The sequence below is a fragment of the Carya illinoinensis genome, chromosome 1 (genome assembly GCF_018687715.1).
Source record: "Carya illinoinensis cultivar Pawnee chromosome 1, C.illinoinensisPawnee_v1, whole genome shotgun sequence".
NCBI lineage: Eukaryota > Viridiplantae > Streptophyta > Magnoliopsida > Fagales > Juglandaceae > Carya > Carya illinoinensis.
The window spans coordinates 10,273,151-10,293,774 of NC_056752.1; the positions used below are offsets into that span (position 1 = coordinate 10,273,151).

The 20,624-nt window shown below is 34.1% G+C and overlaps 2 protein-coding genes and 1 pseudogene across 4 annotated transcripts; 1 reads left to right on the forward strand and 2 right to left on the reverse strand.

The window, feature by feature from the left end:
* Positions 1–1,688: 1,688 nt before the first annotated feature.
* LOC122310070 (U-box domain-containing protein 33-like) lies at positions 1,689–8,577 on the forward strand. 3 transcript variants are annotated; one of them, XM_043123963.1, is made up of 9 exons: positions 1,689–2,306; positions 2,678–2,799; positions 3,140–3,261; positions 3,794–3,898; positions 4,113–4,545; positions 4,714–4,869; positions 5,529–6,056; positions 7,219–7,980; positions 8,093–8,577. In XM_043123963.1, exons 1-9 carry the CDS (start codon positions 2,042–2,044, stop codon positions 8,273–8,275), a joined length of 2,676 nt encoding a protein of 891 aa, XP_042979897.1. In that variant the 5' UTR covers positions 1,689–2,041; the 3' UTR covers positions 8,276–8,577. The 3 variants fall into 3 exon arrangements, with proteins under 3 accessions (XP_042979897.1, XP_042979890.1, XP_042979901.1); XM_043123956.1 differs by having other exon boundaries at positions 1,691–2,306; positions 3,788–3,898; XM_043123967.1 differs by having other exon boundaries at positions 1,693–2,306; positions 3,788–3,898; positions 4,732–4,869.
* A 3,726-nt stretch (positions 8,578–12,303) lies between these two features.
* On the reverse strand, positions 12,304–15,746 carry LOC122305461 (annotated as a pseudogene).
* A 349-nt stretch (positions 15,747–16,095) lies between these two features.
* Positions 16,096–18,364, reverse strand: LOC122310100 (54S ribosomal protein L24, mitochondrial-like). Its single transcript, XM_043123989.1, has 2 exons — positions 17,985–18,364; positions 16,096–16,740 (listed from the first exon to the last, which is right to left on the reverse strand). Exons 1-2 carry the CDS (start codon positions 18,182–18,184, stop codon positions 16,275–16,277), a joined length of 666 nt encoding a protein of 221 aa, XP_042979923.1. The 5' UTR covers positions 18,185–18,364; the 3' UTR covers positions 16,096–16,274.
* Positions 18,365–20,624: the final 2,260 nt, after the last annotated feature.

Sequence of the window (20,624 nt, forward strand, 5' to 3'; positions counted from 1 at the left end):
CCGGTCTCCAAGTGTCGGTCAACTCCAGTGACCGATTAGATTGGTGGCCAGAATAGTAACTCTTCCAAGTTATAAGTATTAAGGTTTTTAAGGTTGATATTTTGAGGTTTTAAAATTTTCCTTTTAACAAATATTAATTTGGTATGATTTAATTCATGGTGGAATTGATAGAATTATCAAGAGGTGTTAATACCATAGTTTTAAATTTTGCTATACTCTGGTCGAATTTTCTATTTCAATGTAGTATCCGGTATATTATATCTTTTCATTTTATTTTACTTCAAATTCTAGTACGTTTCGGTATCGTTCTGGTCAAATTTCAACTATTTCGGACCTTATTTCATTTCGAACTGTTTTTATAATCTTTTTGTATTTAGATTGTATTTTTATGAATTTTAAATATAGATGGTACTTAATTAATTCTATAATATAAACTATATTTAACTAATTTTATTTTTTTATAACTTTAAATAATGTCTCATTATTCTCTCATTTTTAAATATAATTATTTTTATAATTTCTCTATTTTAATTTTTATTTTCTTTGGTTTTTGTGTCTCAACTCAAGTGTATATTTTTTCAAGGTATATTTATTTTATAAATCATAAATTCTTTCATATATATATATATATACATACATGATACACAATACTTATATATACATATATTTATTGTATTAATTATTAATTTATATATATAATTAAATATTTATGTATAATATATAGTTAGAAGTAATTCTATATACAACCGTGAAGTGCATAAATATCGCATAATCGCTCTGAAAAAAAAATAGGGTCTATTATTAACAAATTAATTTTTTTATATGGATCACATGTTTTATTCACTTTTTTTTATATAGCGATTGCATAATTTATAATTGTAAATATCACTTATCTATAATTTATTTCAAAACAGTTTCCCATAGGAAGGATAATTGATAAGGAATTTAAAACATTAGACTAATGAAAAATTTTAGTTGCAAGTATAATTGTGTACTAATCTGTACATCAATTTAATATGATTAGTTAAAAAGTAGATTTTATTGAAAATAATATTAATTTAAATTTTAAATATAAAAAAATTAATATTAATATATAAATTAATATACGACTTTGTTTATACGTAACAAAACTCTTAGCTAATACATGATTGAAATAGCCACTTTGCGCTGCGTCATCGTAAACAAAGGTGCACCCAATTCCATTTCCTTCGTATTAAACGAGAAAAAAATGAGATATTCTATTTATAATCTCCAACATCATACGATATGTAATTTATTATTATTTTTATTTAAATACATATATATTAATATATATTTAAATAAAAAAATAAAAATAATAAATCACAATATGTAAGAATTGATAAAAGAATTTATATCCTTAAAAAGTTCCGTAAAAGGTGCCTGTGAACGTATGTATGCTGCGTTTGTTCTTCAATTTTTTTTAATTTTTTTTATTTAATTATTATAATTTTTTAATTTTTTAATATAAAATATAATAAATAATTTAATTTTTTAAAAATTTTAAAATAATAATAATATTAAAAATAATATTTTATTTAATTTTTAATTTTTATTTTAACTCAATTCAAGTAAATATCCAGACCGACCAGCACGTGAAGTCTACACATGCAAGCTTCTCTCCAAATCATCGATTTCGAATAGCATCCGTTGGACCCCACTCGCTCGCCGTCGGAAACTAGCAAAGGAACGTATATGTGTATGAAAAATGCTTCTTGCAACCGGCCTGTGCAACCGGCCGGAGTCTCCACGTCATTAATGAAATGTTGTGTTTCATTTTGACATTAAAGTAGATAGAAAGAAGAAAATCTAACACTGGTGGAATTTTTTTTTTTTTTTGAGTGTGTCTTGCAAATTGGAAGCTGGTTTTAAGAGGGAGAAACTTGAAAGGGGTAGTTTAAAGCTTTGTTGGGAAAGTTTCCTAATTGGAGAGGAGAGAGTGTCTTTTGGAGAGGGGCAAAGAAGGAATACAATGGTATGAGGTGTTCTTGGTTGAGTTATCCAGTAGTTCTTATCAGTTATCATGGCTGTGGTGAGCTCTGTGACGGCAGTGACGCAACGGGCAGATTTCTTAACCGTGTATGATATTAGAGTTTCAGGAGCTATGTCCAGTACTCGAGAAATTGCAGAGGAATCGGTCGCGCCCATGATTGATGACGTAATATATGTTGCAGTGTCAAAAGACGTGAAAAAGAGCAAACCAACCTTGATGTGGGCATTACAGAACTCGGGAGGGAAGAAAGTCTGCATCATTCATGTTCATCGGCCTGCACAAATGATACCTTTTAGTAAGTCTGCAAAATACATATGTTTTGAGAGAGAGAGAGAGAGAGGATTTAGATTTTTCCGTCGGATTGAATTGGCGGAAAACTTGGACAAAAATTGATTATAAGTGAGAGAATAAATTTTGGGAAACTGAATTGGAAATTTTAGAAAAAATGGTCAATTTAATAATTTTATTGAATTGGCCCGAAGTTTTAGACTCATAATCTAGAGAATGAAATTTAGCTGAAGAGTTGATACCCTGATATGAACTTACCTAGTGGGCTGAGATTTTGGTAACAATTTTGTCTTGCCGTTACTAGCATATTTTCTAAGGGTTTAAGTTTCTTAATTTATTATATAATAATAGCATTTTTTTTTTTTTCTTGATATTTAGTGGGAACAAAATTTCCAGCAAGCTCATTGAAGGAACAGGAAGTCAGGGCATACAGGGAGGTAGAGAAGCAAAATATGCAGAAGATCTTGAATGAATATCTTCTTATTTGTCATCAAATGGCGGTATCTATACTTCTTCTGTCTCTTTCTGTAGAATTTTTTGGGTTTTATTTAATTTCTAGGCCTTTGTAAAAATTCTGCTTTAAAAAATAGATCAGGTTTATTGAGTTCTGTCATGAACTGGCTATATATGAAGACTATCAAGGTAAATGTTTGTGTATGCATGTACTATGATAGACATACATGACAGAATTTGTGGCCTTTTTTATATATATATGTGTGTGTGCATGTATACATATGTTTGTATGTCTTCATACATAGATATTGTCGTCATCGTTTTCCAATGTTAGATTGGAGTTGTGGGATTTCTAATATGTTTTGGCGTTGGTGACTTTGAATTTAGGCACGGGCTGAGAAACTGCATACAAAGAAGGATTGCATTGAGAAGGGAATTGTGGAACTCATCTCCCGTTATGGAATCAGGGACCTTGTCATGGGAGCAGCTGCAGACAAGCACTATTCAAGGTAATAAATACATTAGAACTTTTTCATGCACTTAATCATGATGTTCGCTTTCGATAACATCCACTGTGGATCAAAACAGAACAAAGAAATTGTGTGATAATGTTGGATGCTCTAAATGCTACATATTTTTGAAAATTCAGCAAGCACAAATAGAGAATAGGTCCCAACTGTATTAGCTGTGACAGGAAAGACACCATGCAACCAGACATGCCTTTCTAAATATTTTTAAACGGCATTGGTTTTTATTGGTAGGCTCTGCCAACTTGTTGTTTCAATATCCAATTCAATTAAAAAATCATACTCATCATTCTTGTTGTTTATATGTGAAATCGGGTGTCCAAGATGTTTCCTAGTTTGTGGGAAAATATAACTTGTTTCTTTGTGGCGTTTAAGATTAATTGCTTCTCTAATGGTGCTGGTGTAATCAACATATTGTTAGTCAGAGGTCAATCTCAATTAAGTAGTTTCTGAAATAAAATTTGTGTATTCACATATATACTAAGATTGTTTGCTTAACTTGCAAAAGCTGCAGGAAAACAATGGACCTGAAGTCTAAGAAAGCCATTTATGTACGCCAACAAGCACCTTTATCCTGTCACATTCAATTTGTTTGCAAGGGGGACCTGATCCACACCAGGTTTGCTTGTTGTCTTTGCTCTTACATTTGCAAAGCTAATGTGTCCTGATTTTTTTAGAAAATATGTACTAAGAATAAATGAAGTCCCGGGGGAAAAGCTTTTAAGCCTTTTAACTGCTCTGAGGTTTGATGGTGTTGTCTATGCAAGTGAACTCAAGTCAACCTAGCCTTGCTTCCCGCCATGAGTACTAATACAAATATCACACCAAAACAGGGAAGCTAGTTTACATGGAGCTGATGCAGAGGTTACTTCATTGCTACAAGCAAGTCCAGACATTGAGACTGGACAATCAAATCATTTGCCATTACAATCACCAACAAGGCATGATCTCCGGGGAGAACTTACTAATCCAGCTCAAGATCTATTTCGAAGAGTAATGTCTGTCAGAATTGAGAAATTTGAAGGTAGCCGAACAGATGTTTCTTCCCCAGTTGTCACTGAAGGGTTCTCAATTACGCGTACAAGTGAAAGGAATGCGATATCTAGAAGAAGTTCTCCTTGGTGTTGTGGTCATTCAGCATACTTTTCTAGTGATATAGCGCTGGTTGCATATGGAGAGACTGAGGAAAGTCGGAATGGATTAGAACTGTGCGCACTTCCTCAGTCTAAAGAGGATCTTCATCCCTCATCTCCACCAAGCGTACTAGTATGTGCTCAACTTCTTGTGGGATGAACATGTTTATTTTTATGGAATATGTATATGTTTTTAGGTGGGAGTCGTGAGTTTGGATAGACTAGATTTAAAACAATCACAATACCTTTCTCTTTCATCAACTGAATGCATCACTGACCAAAAAATAAAAATGAATTTTAGGATTGGACTTTTTTGCAGGACGGAAGTATAGATGATACTCTTCATAACCACCTGGATAAAGTCATGGCTGAGGCTAAAAATGCAAGACAAGAAGCATTTCAAGAGACAGTCAATTGTGGGAAAGCTGAAAAAAATGTTGTCGATGCCATACGCAAGGTAAATCCGTTTATATCCTTGAGATCATTTTGTTTAGTTGGATTGGAAACAATTACGAAAACAAAAAAGTCAGAAATTATCTATGTTATAGTGCCCATAGCTTCATGTACTCCCATGGATTAATGTTTTTTTCCCTAACATGGGCTACAGTGATTTTTATTGAGGTTAATAAGAAAGATGTAAATGTTTAGGCTTTGCATATTGTGGAGGGCGTATTGCATCAACTCCTTGTGCTTTCATTTTCTATCATCTTCTCTTTCTTTTCATGTCTGAATATCTCAGACACTCCAACATGTTGTGTCCTCCAAGATAGAAATTAACATGTCAAAGAAAGATGATATTTACATCCTACTTTTGTCTACATAGACAGCCCCTGCATGTGAAGATCACATTCACTTACCCTAACCATATTTTGGGTAAGAAGATGGAAAACTGTTAAGTGGACTGAGTGAAGGGCATTCTTCCCTTTTTTAACATTGCTTCATACTGTAAAAGTAAGTTGGATCTAATTTGAATGCTTCCAGGACGATCCATCTTAAGAGTAGAAGTATATACAATATTATCTGAACCAATGTTTTAGACTAATAATATATGAAATATCTCAGTGTAAACTTGACATTCTCATTATCTGATGCAAATTGCAACTATGCAATTTACAGGCTAAAGCAACCGAAAGCTTATATGTTGAGGAGTTGAAGCAAAGGAAAGAAATTGAGGAATCACTGGTGAAAGAAAAAGAACAACTCGGAAAGATGAAAAATCAGCATGACAAAGTTATGGAGGAGCTTCAATTTGCCATAGGTAAGAAATCATCACTGGAGATGCAAGTTGCAGCATCTGAACATATGGTAAAGGAGTTGGAGCAGAAGATTATCTGTGAGGTGGAACTCTTGCAAAATTATGAAAAAGAACGAGTTGAGTTGCAGATAGACCGTGACAACGCACTAAAACAAGTGGAGGAGCTAAGAAAGAAACAAGGAGAGACGTCAAGTGAACGCATGCCTCAGTTTTTATCTGAGTTCTCTTTCTCAGAAATTGTAGAAGCAACTCGAAACTTTGATGCATCCCTGAAGATTGGAGAAGGGGGATATGGGACCATTCATAAAGGTGTCCTCCGACACACTGAGGTGGCTGTTAAAATGCCTCACTCTCATAGCTGGCAAGGCCCACTAGAATTTTACCAGGAGGTGAGATGGCTTGAATTTTGTGTATTTATTGGGAAATAAATTGAATATTTACTTAAATCATAAATTTATTATGCTGATTGCATTTTTGGGATCTAAAATCTTCATGAGTGTAATTGGAATTTTTGCATCTGATACTAGGACACAATTGGTACCATGTATTGATTGCAATTACTACACTTGTTTCCTATGTTATGCATAGGATCAATGGTTCAGCTTAGCAAATATTACTTTTTATGGGAGGCTTCATTAATCCATTTTGTTCAAGTGCAATTGAACCCATTTCTTTTTTTATGAATGCATGCTATAGTGATCTGTTGCCCTATATTGTGTTTTATATTATATGGATTTAAATTGCACGTCTTAATTTGTATACGTTTATCCTTTTCTACTTCTCAATTATCCACTGTTATCTGTATTAGATATGTTAGTTTATGTTCAGAACTTATTATGTGTGCTTGAACATGTACCATTTTTCAGTCCTAGTCATAGATACAAACCTAGGTGGCAATCAACTGTAAGTAGTTGATGCAACATATACCACCAAGGGTGATGGCTCAATGGTCCTTAGGTTACTCCTAAATTTTTTGGCGTGCATCAGGTCCTGAGTTCAAATCCGAATATAGAGTCACCTTATACTATTGGTATAAGCCGCCTAAGGATTCTTTGAGTTCCTTACTGGGGTTGGAGTCTAAGCTATAGCTCAAACCTGACTTGAGGGAGTGCCTATAGTATCCCACCGTCTAAGCCCTTCATGTCCAGTTCCCAATAGGTAGGGTGCTCTGTGGTCACGGCCAAGTAGGCAAGTCCTCCGGTTGCCCCCTCCTACCCCTTTTTGGCCAGGGAAAAAAATATTAAATGGTCCATAGTAGTGTGTTCAATTTATTTCATTTTTATTAAAGCGTGGGGCCATTGTAAATCTAAAGAATTAGACATGAAGAAAATTATGAGTAGTTCTGAAAAGTTTGTCTGCCCTCTAGGGACCTAAATTTTCATTCTTATTCAACAGGAGGCTTTTGGTCTTTTTTTTTTTTTATTAACAATATTCCAAAGTAGTTGTTATTCCCCATTTTCACAAAGAATGGCAGTGTATGACTTTGAGAATGTAACCTAATTTGATCACAAGATTGGCAGTGTATGACTTTGGTTGTCACTTGTATTTCAGGTTGATGTGTTGAGTAAGTTGAGGCATCCGAATCTAGTTACACTCATTGGAGCTTGCCAAGAAGCATGGGCTCTTATCTATGAGTACCTCCCCAATGGAAGCCTTGAAGATCGACTTAGCTGCAAGGACAATAGTCCCCCATTATCGTGGCAAGTTCGAATATGCATTGCTGCAGAGTTGTGCTCTGCCCTCATCTTTATTCATTCGTGTGAACCTAACAGCATAATACATGGTGATTTGAAACCCGCCAATATTCTCCTTGATGCCAACTTGGTTACCAAACTTAGTGACTTTGGTATCTGTCGTTTATTCTCTCGAGATCAAAGTTCTAACAACTTGACACAGTTTTGGAGAACTGAGCCAAAGGGCACTTTTGTGTATATGGATCCCGCGTTCCTCTCCACGGGAGAGCTTACTTCAAAGTCAGATGTTTATTCGTTTGGAATTATATTACTACAGTTGTTGACAGGGAGGCCAGCCATGGGGATAGCAAAAGAAGTGCAATATGCATTGGATACAGGAAAGTTGAATGCCCTTTTGGATCCTTTGGCTGGGGATTGGCCATTTGTACAGGCTGAACGGTTGGCTCGTATAGCATTGAGGTGTTGTGATGTAAACCAAGAGAGCCGACCAGACCTACAGTCTAATGTCTGGAGGGTACTTGAACCCATGAGGATTTCATGGGGTGACTCATCCTCATTCCGAATATGTTCTGAGGAACGTTGCAGTCCTCCTACATATTTTATTTGCCCCATTTTCCATGTAGGTTCTTCAGTTCCTAACATTATGAATACATCTCTGATTTGAAATATTTCAAGAAACTCTTAATGCAGAATCCTTCTTTACTAGATTAATCTTATTTGCAAACTTGCAGGAAGTCATGCAAGACCCACATGTGGCAGCAGATGGCTTTACTTATGAAGCAGAGGCTTTGAGGGGATGGCTAGACAGTGGGCGTGATACTTCACCAACGACAAATATGAAGCTTGCACATTGCAATCTTGTCCCAAACCATGCTCTTCGCTCTGCCATACAGGAATGGCTTCAACAACAGTGAAATCTTTGTCGTTTTCCTTTCTACTGAGTAGGAGCATAAGTTTTCTTTCATTTCCTTTCTATGTTAAATATGATAGTTTGCTGAAAAGAACATATCATATTCCTATTGTATAAAGGACGCACAACTAAGTGTTGGGTTGTCCCACATTAGTTGTGGAAGGGGCTGGTAGTCAGTTTATAAGTGTGAGAAAAAACCTCACCTCTTGAGTTAGCTTTTAAGATTGAGAGACTTGAGACCATTCAACACTAAGCACATGATATTTTCGATCCTCTAGTATATAACCATGTATCCTTTATATGGTAGCATGTAATTTTCATCTATAGAATAACATACCACCACCGTTCATTCTATGAGCTTTGCTGTGGCTCAGAGAAATATTCAAAAAGTGTGGGGTTTCTCTCTTCTGGGTTTTGATTGGCGGATTTACAAGATTCCTGTCTTACTCTTTTCAGAGTGATGTGGTACTTGAATCTGAGGGGAAAGTTCTCCTCATGATATTTTCATGGAAGAACAAGAAACAACTACACCTAAACTAAACCACTCCAGTGGAATTTAACAATCACTACAATACCACACGCATGGCTTATTTAATCACATCGAACTCTTTATCAAGTATGGGAACCTCGTGAGATTAACAGTAAAAAGCTCACATTTCAATAGTTGGATATTGTAGAAAAATAGAAAAACTAAATTGGAAGGTTAACAAGATATTCACCTAAATTAGGATGCTAGCCAAAAATGCTACATAACACGTTAGTCAATCAAAAACTCTTGCATGACATATAAATGCCACGTAGATATTTTTAAAGAGAGATTGATAGAGGTATTTTGAAAAATTTTAAAAATTAAGTCTCGATTTGTATAAACATGAAAACTTAGATATAGTTTTTGCAATTAATAGTTTTTATAATTCAAAAAAATATAGACAGAAGATTTAAATTAATTAATATTTAATGTGTCCATTACAAAGAAGAGCGGTTCTACTTCCACTGATGGTTTAATATTAGATGTGTACCGAACAGTAGGGGTGAGTTCGATCTGGTCCAAGTAGGTTTGCGGACCAGACCGGACCTATTCGCTCCAGGGTTTTCGCACCTTGGACCAGACCGAACTCCCTCAGGACCGGTTCGGTCTGGTCCTATTCGGTCCGGTCCAGTCCGGTCGGTCCATTCGGTCCACAGTTGACTTTTTTTTTTTTTTAATCTAATGACATTTTGTTTAATACTTATGTAATTATATTGTGATATATTTAATATATATATAATAGTATATATATATATATATTAGTAATACGCTAATACTATTAGTCTATTAGTAATAATATTATAACTAATAACTATATGTAATAATAACTATATTATAATTAATAACTATATGTAATAATAGTAATAGTGATAACTATATATGTAACCATATGTAATACTAATAACTAATACTATTAGTCTATTAGTACTAATAACTATACTAGTACTAATACTATAACTAATAACTATATGTAATGATAGTAATACTATATGTAATACTATATTAAATAATAGTAATACTCTTATTACTAATACTCTATGTAGTTATAGTGATTTAATACTAACATATTACATATTAAGTTAACTATACTAATACTATTATAAATTTACATATATATGATATATTATAATTTATACTATAACTTTTATAATATGTTAATACATTAATATATATACTAGTATTATATATATTTTTTGATCAGTTATACAAGTACTATATATTATATTTAATAGTTATACATTAAAGACTATAGTAATACATTGATACTAAATATATATAGTTATAAACTTATAATGATTTAGTTATTATAAATTTATAATTAGTATAACTATATAATTGTATTAGTATTAGACTATTAGTAATTCAATTTGGCTATATTATATTAGTAATATTAGTTATGTTGAATCAGTTAGTTAGTATAACTATATTCTACATTATTAGTATTACTATAAATATTAGAATTAGTTATAACTATATAGCCTATATTAGAATTGAGTCTTAGACTATATAATAGACTAATAGTATTAGTACAACTATATAAGTATATTGTATAGCTATATATTAGTTTTAATTATAGTGATTAGTATAACTATATAATAGTAGACTATTAGTATAACTATATATTAGTATTAGTTATACTGTTATGGTAATTTAGTATATTATAATTTATATGTTATATTTAAACTATAACTCTTATAATATATTAATATATACTAGTACTATATATTATAGTTATATATTAAATAATATAATAATACATTCATACTAAATATATATAATTATATTTCTAGTGATTTAGTCATTAACTTATTATGATTAGTATAACTATAGAAATTATAATAGTATTAGACCATTAATATAGCTATATATTAGTAATATTAGTTATGGTGAATCAATGCTTTAGTATAACTATATAAGTTAATGATTTATATATATTAATTAAATATAAGTATAGTAATAATTAAATTATATTAATTAAAATGATAAATATACTATATAGCTATACATAGTATTAATTATAGTGATTAGTATAACTATATAAATTATATAATAGTATATTAGTATTAATAGTAGACTATTAGTATAGGTCACTGTAGCTATTGTTGAAGTATTAGTTATAGTGATTTAGTATAACTATATTAGTATAAGTATAACTATAGTCTACTATTAATATTTTTTTTTATACCATATATAATTATATACAACTATTATATAAATAATATATATAAATATATTTTTTTTAATTTTCTATTCGGTCCGGTCCGGTCCGGTCCGGGGTGATAAACTCTCGGACCGGGACCGGACCGAACCCTTTCGGTCCCTTAGAAATCGGACCGGACCGGACCGGTCCCAATTCGGTCCGGTCCGGTCCAAACATATCCCGTCCGGACCTTCCGATTCTTAACCCTACAGAACAGTGTCATTTTTAAAAAAAATATATTTTAAATCATTTTAAATATTTAAAAAAAATAAATTTATAAATGTAAAAAAAATAATTTTTTAACTATTAAATTAAAAAAATGCAATTAGATAGAAAAATTCGGTGGGAGTAGTGTACTGTGTTTCTCTACAAAGAAACATCCTATATAAACCCATTCAAACTCGTTTGGTTATTGGAGTGCACTGAGATTAATTCAGTTTAGTTTAATTTTAAATTGAATCTAACATTTAAATACACAACTCTCAAATCACTAAACTCATCTCAATTTAAAATATTTTTACATATGAGACTTAAAATATTTTTTAACTCAACACTTCTTTATGCATGACTCATAATCTTTTTTAACTTCACGTAAATAAATTTGAACTCATCTAAAATGAATTATATAAAATTTATTCAAACATCTCAACTTATTACTATTTATAAATAATTTGAATACACTCCGTGTTAAAGTCGCTTTAAAGTCAAAAAATTGTAAGGTGAGAAGTCTCCCTCATGGGCGTGGCCCCCAATGCCAGGTTCAACTTGGTTGGTTGACTTGGAATCCTTCGTTAAATGACTCCCTACTCGCCACAAATCGATTAAATCAGTAATAATACTATATATATTTATATTTATAAGAGACATAAATGTCAATTTCAATCATGAATTGTTTGAGAATTAATGGCATTATTATTATTGTAGGTCCGCTTAATTGTAATGTTTTTCTTCTCATTTTCTCCGACCTCTTCAACTCTTGATATTTATTGTGAATAATTGATTTAAAAATAAGATTAATGTTAAATATAGTTATTAATTATATAAATATAATGCACTTCTTTTGTGTAAAATTTATCATTAAAAAAATTATTTATTATATAAATTTTATATTTATTCATTTTTTTAAAAAAAATGTGCATTGTGCAATTTATTATATAAATTTTATGTACAATCATTTTTATGTACTCTATTAATATCATTAATTGCATCTCTTTTTTAATATAAAATAATTATTTTAATCGGTAAAACATGGGAAAACATAAAGCTAGTCAAGCACTAGCTTAAAAATGGTGAAACATGGGGAAACTAGGATTTGCACCCAATATTCAGATTGCTCAAGTAATAAGGTCTCAATGCCGAAAGTGATAAGAGTGGTAAAAGCAACTATACATTTATTACATCCAAAATAGCAACCCTAGTCATTAAAAGTCATTAGGACCTCTACACCTTTCACAAAATTGTGAACCAGAGAGACAAGTTATAAACCTGAGGCAGTAGGTGAGGAACTGAACATGGATTTGTAAATCCAAACAAGGCTTCCATCCGCAGGGCAACCTGCATTACAGATGTACAGTCAGGGTGGCTAAAAACGTAACCCAAAAACAGCATGAGTAACATATCAGGAGCAAAACAAAAAATTAAAAATTAAAAAAAAAAAAAATCCAGAAAAGTGCCTAGCTTATCAACTACCACAAAAGAAGGTCAAAGAATAATGAGGTGGAAACTAGACAACATATCCAAGAAGGCAATCGAAAGTGAATTCGAGAGGTCACACCAAACGATTGAGCTATGCAGTCTTAAGCTTACCCTATTTTTTGGCCTAATATTCAATCATGAAAAGTAAAAGAGTTAACATACCAAGCCTCCCCGACTTGTCCATGAAACTCCCTTCCATCTCTTGACAATATTTTTAAGATTTTCAATAGCCACCTCAACCTGGGGAAGAAAAAACCCATTAAAATTTAAAAGGCAGATACAAAAATGAAAAAGTTCAAATTTTAAATTTACACATGCCAATAACCAAGATTACAATTAACAGTAAAGGAAGCAAGAGTTACAAATTGCCGATTCCAAAAAAATAAGGGCATGGAAGTGTTTTTGCAAAAGCTCTTAGTTTCCACATTTCCTAATCCATAATTTTTCTTTTGTTTTATTCTTCCCTTTGTCATCAATCCTGAGTTCATATTGAACACCACCTCTGTTGTAACAATTAATAAGAACAATGCAATTCAGAGACAGTAGGTGAAACTTATGCTAGTTGGTTGAGGCAACATGCATAGCAAATACCCTTTTGTCTATCATTCACATAACGAGCTCCCAGGCTACAACCTCACTAATGCAAATCTAAGTTGCACATGCAATAACTACTTTGCATCAAACACCATCAAGAAAAACCTAAGTAACTGTTTCTGGCAGATCTAATGCCTGATCATCATTTAAAGCTGCCTCCATGAGAAGATTATCAGCTTCTTCTAGAATCGTTAGGGAGATGGTTCCAGCAGTATCTGGCCACATGCGCTTACGCAGAGTTTTGACCATATCATAATCTCCTCTACCAGCAAAAGTACGCATCAAGGAAAGATAGAGATGGGGCTTTGGTCGCAAGTCTGGGTTCCCACCAGCGTGCTTTAGTATTTCTCCAAATGTACAGAGAGCATCTAAACATCACAGACAGTAGGTGAACACTTGATTTGTAGAACAACACTACATATTTTTAGTTCTCAATACATTAAAACAGAATCTGGTATCTTCCTTGCAATGCATTAAGTGGAAACAAGGAGAATAATAAATTTTCATCAACAAGATTTAGGTGAAAATGTTGTTGCTACTGTATAAATTACATCTGCGCCACTTTTCCAAATTTTAAGTCATGTCAGCATAATGAACAACTGCAAAGATTTCAACTAGGATCGCTACCATATACAATCCAAATCTAGTTTCGTTGTGTAGCCTAGTCTTATTATGGAATTCTGAAGGAAAATTCAAATGCAGCATACCCTTAGTCGCACCACAATTTAGAAATGCATCAACCATTGCTGTGTATGCTGTTCGATCTATATACAAATCATGATATGATTTCATTTCCAACACAATCTTCTGAACTGAGAGCAGATCCTTGCAATGCGCAAAACCCTACCAAAGAAAGAAGGATGAAAGGTTTGTTCAGAACTTGAACTAACAAGATAAATATACAGGGCGAAGATACAGATTCTTTGTATCCATCCTTGCACAAGCTATAACATGATAATGTCTAGATACTGTACATTATGAGTACTTTTTTTTTTTATATATATATATTTGGATAATTGTTAACACTGTGCGAGGGAACAACTGACCTTGAGTAATATTGTATAAGTGACAACATCAGGGAAAAGGCCATGGCCATATTTCTGAGCTTTGTCCTGACCAGAAAAAAGTGTAATTTTAGTAATCTAGGCAATTCTCTTCAGCTATTAAAGAACAATTTGCAGGCTCTAAACTGGCCTTCTAGATACATGCTTGCGACCTTCATTTCCTTGAACACATGCTTTGCTGCATCCAACTTTTCACTCTTGACACAAGCAAAGATTAGCGTATTATAGGTGAGCTTATCGGGCCTTAATCCTAAACGCAGTATTTCTTTATACACGGTTATCGCAGCCTGTGGAAGGCCTGTGTTTATATAACCCTGAAAGTTTCAGAGAGAAAATGGTTTGAGCAACATGATGGCACTTTAAAATTAGATAATTTGCATCTCGAAAACATGAACGTTTCAATTAATATCTTACAGACAGGTAAGCGCAGAACCTTCATTAACAAGTTGTATACTGAGACTGAAGGTCTGCTGCCTTCACGGAGCAAAAAACCATATCGTGCAAGAAGACCATTAGCACGGCGTAGATCTCCTGCACTACAGTAATCCAAGTGAGGTATATCAATGAGCATGATGTCATCATGGAGCAGCAGTTTGCAGCTTGATTGGAAACACAAGTAATCAAAAGCTAACTATGAATTTGGTAAATAATTTGGAATACACTGACCAGCTTCAATCAAGGCATTTAGTAGCCCGTAGATAATTGGTGGCTGATAGCTTTGGACAACCCACAGCAGAATCTTGCTCCACGGACTCAAGTAATTGAAATGCTTCATCGGTTCTTCGAGCCAAGCCCAAGCCCTTCACCATTAGATTTTTGAGAAGGGAGGGGAGCACAAACCGCGCTTAAAAAGAGATACTTACAATGTCTGCTTACATAAATTCTTAGCCCAGAAAACTAAGGTACCTTCAAAAGTGTAGCGTATGTAACAGTGTCAACTCCACAATTGTCTGACTTTGACATTTCATCGAAAATCTGAAGAGCCGAATCAACGTCACCAAAATGAACACAGGCCTCCACATTTAAGATTAATTTCAGAACTCAATGCTGGCTATGCATGTTATTAGGTGTTCTAACTGCCTGGGGAAAAAATAAATGGTCGAGTTTCATGGCACAAAACGGCAAAAACCATATGTTATCGCCTCGAGAATTAAAAACCTTAACCAACGTAAACGACATATAATTCTCACCTGAAGTGTCAAAACTAAAATCAGCCAATATTCCCAAGCAGACTTGAAAACAGAGTCTAGACTTGTCAATATTCGCAGGAAAATCTCATCGTACATAGTTAATGGTGGACGGAAAAAGATAAGCACAGAATGCTTCACATACGTGCTTTCATTGACAAGAATTTCGTCCCACTTCTTCCACCACCTAAATCAGCTGGCGTCATTAGAAATTTAGCACTTTACATTGTGCACGGAATGCATAAAAAAGGAAACAAATTTCTTCTTCTTCTCTTTTCTTTTTTTCTTTTTTTTTTTTTTTTTTTTTTTTTTTTCCCTCTTGTTTGTTCAGTGCCCATTATAATGTTAAAAGTATCCACGATTATAAATGGAATGCTATGAAAATAATCAAAATGGAAGAATGCCATACAACAGAATGGTTACATATTCATGAGAAGTCAATCAAGCAATACTTTTCTGTCACTATTTTTATTCTGTTTGCTACTGAACGAACCATCATCGGGCTTGCATGAAAAACTCGGGCACTGATCAGCTGAAAGCAGTGTGCAAGATAACTTAAAATAATATATCCATCTTAGTTAATTTCCATCTGAAAATGATATATGGTTTTGGCCTCTCAGTCCTCATACTGCTTGCCTTACTTCCAAAAAAATATCATGGAGAAACAAATATTGAAAGAGACATTAACTAACATATGTGGGAACAACATTCGAAGAAACTGAACAGGCCCAAACTTAAGTGTTTGCAACCAACTGCTCAGGAAAATCGTGGTGCGAGCTTCCATCCCCAGTTCTTGCAGCATCCTCATCAGTCACTTGGCCTTCCACTTGTCCTCCCTCAATCTCCCTGTGTTTGTACGACAAACCGTACATCTGTCTCCTTGCTTCCCTACGAGCCGCCCTCTCTGATAGTTTCAGATCTTTAAAACCCTGTTCGAACTTTTCTTCATCCTCGGGTGAGAAGAAGACAACTTCCATTTTCCCAAGCTCTTCGTACAGCTTCTCAATCTTAGCTTTCCAGTAGAGGCCCATTTCTGTGTCCATCTTGTGGTAAGGAGTTTTCAGCAGGTACTCATCAATCCCACCTGCCTTGTCTATGCAGCGGAGGGCGTGTGTGGTGACTTTAACTCGAATATGGCGGTCTAAAATGTAACTGAAGAGCCGCTTCTCCTGGACATTCGGCTTCCAAGTTCTCCTTGACCTATCAACACAGTTTCAGAAGTTCTGAATATACAGTTCTTCTAAATTGATAAACAACAACAGAAATTCAAAATTCCAAGACAGAACAAGCATGAGACTCCATGTATGTTGCAAAATAACGGAGCCAGCAATAAAAACAGTGAACATGTAGCCCATGGACACAGTAGGGAAGACAAGGCGTAAAATAACTAATAGGATAGAGTGTCTCTTCACATATCAGAGATGGAAATATGTCTAATCTTACAAGAAAGCAAAACTCGTAACAGCCTTTAGTCTTCTAAACTCCGTAGGGAAGACAAGGCGTAAAATAACTAATAGGATGGGGTGTCTCTTCACACATCAGAGATGGTAATATGTCTAATTTACAAGAAAGCGAGACTCATAACAGCCTTTAGTCTTCTAAACTCCACTAATACCTCTGCCAATCAACTTGCTACTACCATCAAGAATTGCATGCAGTTTACGGTAGGGAATTAGAACATGCTCGAACTTGAAGCTACATATCGGGAATCATTTGATGTAGATCTGGTTATATAAAGAAAAGACTAAAGTTTGGATTCGGAAAGCATTTCATCTCATCTCATCTCGTCTCATCATTATAACTTTTTCAAATTCTCACATAAAATATAATAAATAATTTAACTTTTTCAAATCAGAACAAAATAATATTAAAAAATAATATTTTATTTAACTTTTATCTTTCATCTAAAACCATTTTACCTCATCTCTGAATTCAAACCAAAATGAAAAACAAACTTGAAAAAAGAAAACGTACTCATCATTGCTAACAACCAACAAGCACAGCGCGCAATCCCCAGCTAAAATTAAACCCTCAGAGCTACATTCTTTTTAATTAACAATTCTTCCCAAAAACAAGCCATTAAATCACGTCAACAAGTACATGAACATCACACAAGCAAAGCATTAAAAATGGCGGAATCCAAAAAGAGAAAGCTTAGTCAAAATTCCACAAATGAATCCCATTACCCGTATCACAAAATTCAGAACCAACACATATCTATATGCGTTACCACAAAATTCAATATTTGAAATTCAAATAAAGGAATTCTAGAAACAAATTTCGGCAGCGCAAAAACATTCACAAAAATAAAGACCCACTCACGGAAACAGATCAAATACCAAAACCTCTCTAATCCTGCCGAAAATAATATACAATCAAAAGAATTGAAACAAAAAGGGGTTCATTTGAAAAAAACAATAGAGAGAGAAGAAAAGGATACAGACTTGTTGCCTCCATCTTCACTGACGCGATTGCCGAACTGGATGTGGCGGCCAGCGTAAAGGCCGCGCTTGGCTCGGCCCATCACCACCTTGCTGTCCGGTATGCACTTCTTCAACGACTCCTTCAGACCCGGTGCCAAGTTCTTCTCCCCTCCCACATTCTTAAGCACTTTCTTCATCATCTCCTTCCCTCTGAACGTCATCTCTCTTTTCTTTCACTTTCTCTTCTTGTCTGAGCTCGTTGGGTGGGAAAGAACAATAGTTCTACAGACAGTCGTTGATTACAAGCGAGGTGTAGTCGGCTAACGTGGCGTCAGGGCACGTTAGATATTAAAATAAAAAAAATAAAAAAGGGCAAAAATGCAGAATGGGTTTCAGTTTTCATATTTCCCGCTTGGTTCTTACAACCATTGGTGCGAGAGGTTCCCATCGAAGCAGCTCCAGCTCACGGCATCACTGCGTGGGTCGTTCGTTAGTGTGGGTGCAGAAACGAAGTGGGTCGGGCGTTGATTGGTGTGAGTCAAGGTTGTGAATCGGGTTGGGTCAGTGTGGTGGGCTCGATTTGGGTCAGTGTAGTGGGCTCGGTTTGGGTTGGTGTGGTGGGCTCGGTCTGGGTTAGCATCGTTGCCACTGTTTGGGCCAGGTACGTGGGCTAAGATATCTGGTCATCCATCTTGTGGGTCAGGTCCGTGGGTGGGTCAGGTCCGTGGGTCATCTGCGTGGAGCATTTGCGTGAGTTTAATCCGTAAGCTCCCAAGCCATTCTTCAATCTGTAATAGTAATTACATTTGCTTAAATAAATACCGGTTATTGATAAACAATAAAGCATGTATTGATTTACTTAACAATATAAAAATTTTGCATTGCATTCAGTTAGATATGAAGAAATTTGTTGGCTAAAAATATTAATTTTGAGGTTAAATATTGTGGTTTAATTATTGTGGATTAGTTGTTGTTAAATTTATGTTTATAGTTGGATGAACAGAGGATGGCATGTATGTAGTTGGTTTAGTAATCCCTACTACCTTGGTTGTTCATGAAGATGGTATGTTTCTATTGATTTACTTAACAATAAAAAAATTTTGGAAGAAAATATAGTTAAATATGTAGAAATATTTTGGCTGAAAATATTAATTTTCTAGTTTCATATTGTGGTTTAATTATTGTGGTTTAGTTGTTAAATATTTTGGTGGTTTTTTTTTTTTTTTTGGATATATATAAGTAGATGTAAAATTGATTTTTTGTTCCAAGAGCTGGCTATGAAATGTTTAGAAATATGAAAGAGGGTGGATTTTTATTAATGTGCTATTATTTATTGCACTTTAAAACTATAGTAATCTTGTATTCTATGCTCTTTAAAAGTATATAAAGTAGTTCCCATGTAGTATTGTTTTATTTATTTTTTCATAGAAGAAGTAGCAAAGGAGATTAGTCATCACTCTTGCTCTTGGTCATTCATGATATAATTTTCCTGAAACCTTATCAAAGACTAATCTTGGATATTGAACAACTTTTATAGGGCATGGGAAAAGGAGAAGAACACCCGTCTTCCCGTACACTATCTAGCTCAAATCCTCCCACTTCAGTATGTTATTTGAGCCTATATAAAACTTATTGGTATTATAGTTTAGCATTCTAATTATCATTATTATTTTTATGTTAGGACATTCTTGAAACTGGTTTAGTAAAGTATACAAATTACATGCACGATTACTTTAGACCAGTGCCTGAATGGTCACTAACTATTATGCCATATCAAGCTGGCAACCAAATTCCAAGCAACATTCAGGTGGTTTTTCAACTTGAATCGTTATGGATTTGTAATTATTTAATAATTTTTATTTAAAGTAGTTTAAAGGTTTTCTTTTTTTCTTTTAAGCAGAATGTTGGTTACCCATTTCAATATGGGATGAGACCTCCGAGGCTAATTATCAATACAAGCTCCGCAACGAGTGCAAGAGTTGGTGACCGAGATACACCCAATTGTTTGGAAACTGAAGAGCCATCTAGTTTCGCTAAAGTTGATGAAGAGAATATCATGGATAGATCAAATGAACAGGAAATCGATGATGGCACTACCGGTACACCACAGTGTTGAGTACTGTGGAGTCTGGTCCACACCGCTCGAGCGGAGGCATTGGCCGCTCGAGCGAAATCAGGCGGAATCGAACGCTCGACGTCAGCTCGAGCGGGAGGAGTTCGCTCGAGCGGGAGGTGTGATGACCCGCTTTTGAGTGTATTTTCGCTGAAATAATTGTTTTTATTTTAATTAATATTTTAGTTATTTATTTTAATTTATTTACGTTTTAATATTTGGGTTTTAATTTATTTGATGTTGTGTTTTATTTCTTTAAGTTGTTTTGTGGTTTTTAATCTTTTTGGCGGTTTAGTTTTATTTCCCGGAATGAGGATTGGACCTCATCTCTTCCCTACATCTCTTTTCCTTTTTCTCTTCTTTTTTTCCTTTTTTTCTTTTTTTTTTCTTTTTCCTTCTTTCTTTTTCCTTCCTTTTTCTTTTTTTCTTTCTTTTCTTTTTTCTTTTTTTCTTTTTCTCTCTCCCCGATCGACTCCCCCGGTTTCTCTCTCTTCTCTCTCCTCACCCACGACCGGAACCTTCTTCAGCCCAGACCGCCGCCGTCCGGC

Coding starts and splice junctions, on each gene's coding strand:
- LOC122310100 (XM_043123989.1), bottom strand. CDS start 18,184: ATGACGTTCAGAGGGAAGGAGATGATGAAGAAAGTGCTTAAGAATGTG. Junction 16,741..17,984: donor AGTGAAGATGGAGGCAACAA/GTCTGTATCCTT, acceptor CTGTGTTGATAG/GTCAAGGAGAACTTGGAAGC.
- LOC122310070 (XM_043123956.1), top strand. CDS start 2,042: ATGGCTGTGGTGAGCTCTGTGACGGCAGTGACGCAACGGGCAGATTTC. Junction 2,800..3,139: donor TTATTTGTCATCAAATGGCG/GTATCTATACTT, acceptor CTTTGAATTTAG/GCACGGGCTGAGAAACTGCA. Junction 3,899..4,112: donor GGGGACCTGATCCACACCAG/GTTTGCTTGTTG, acceptor ACACCAAAACAG/GGAAGCTAGTTTACATGGAG.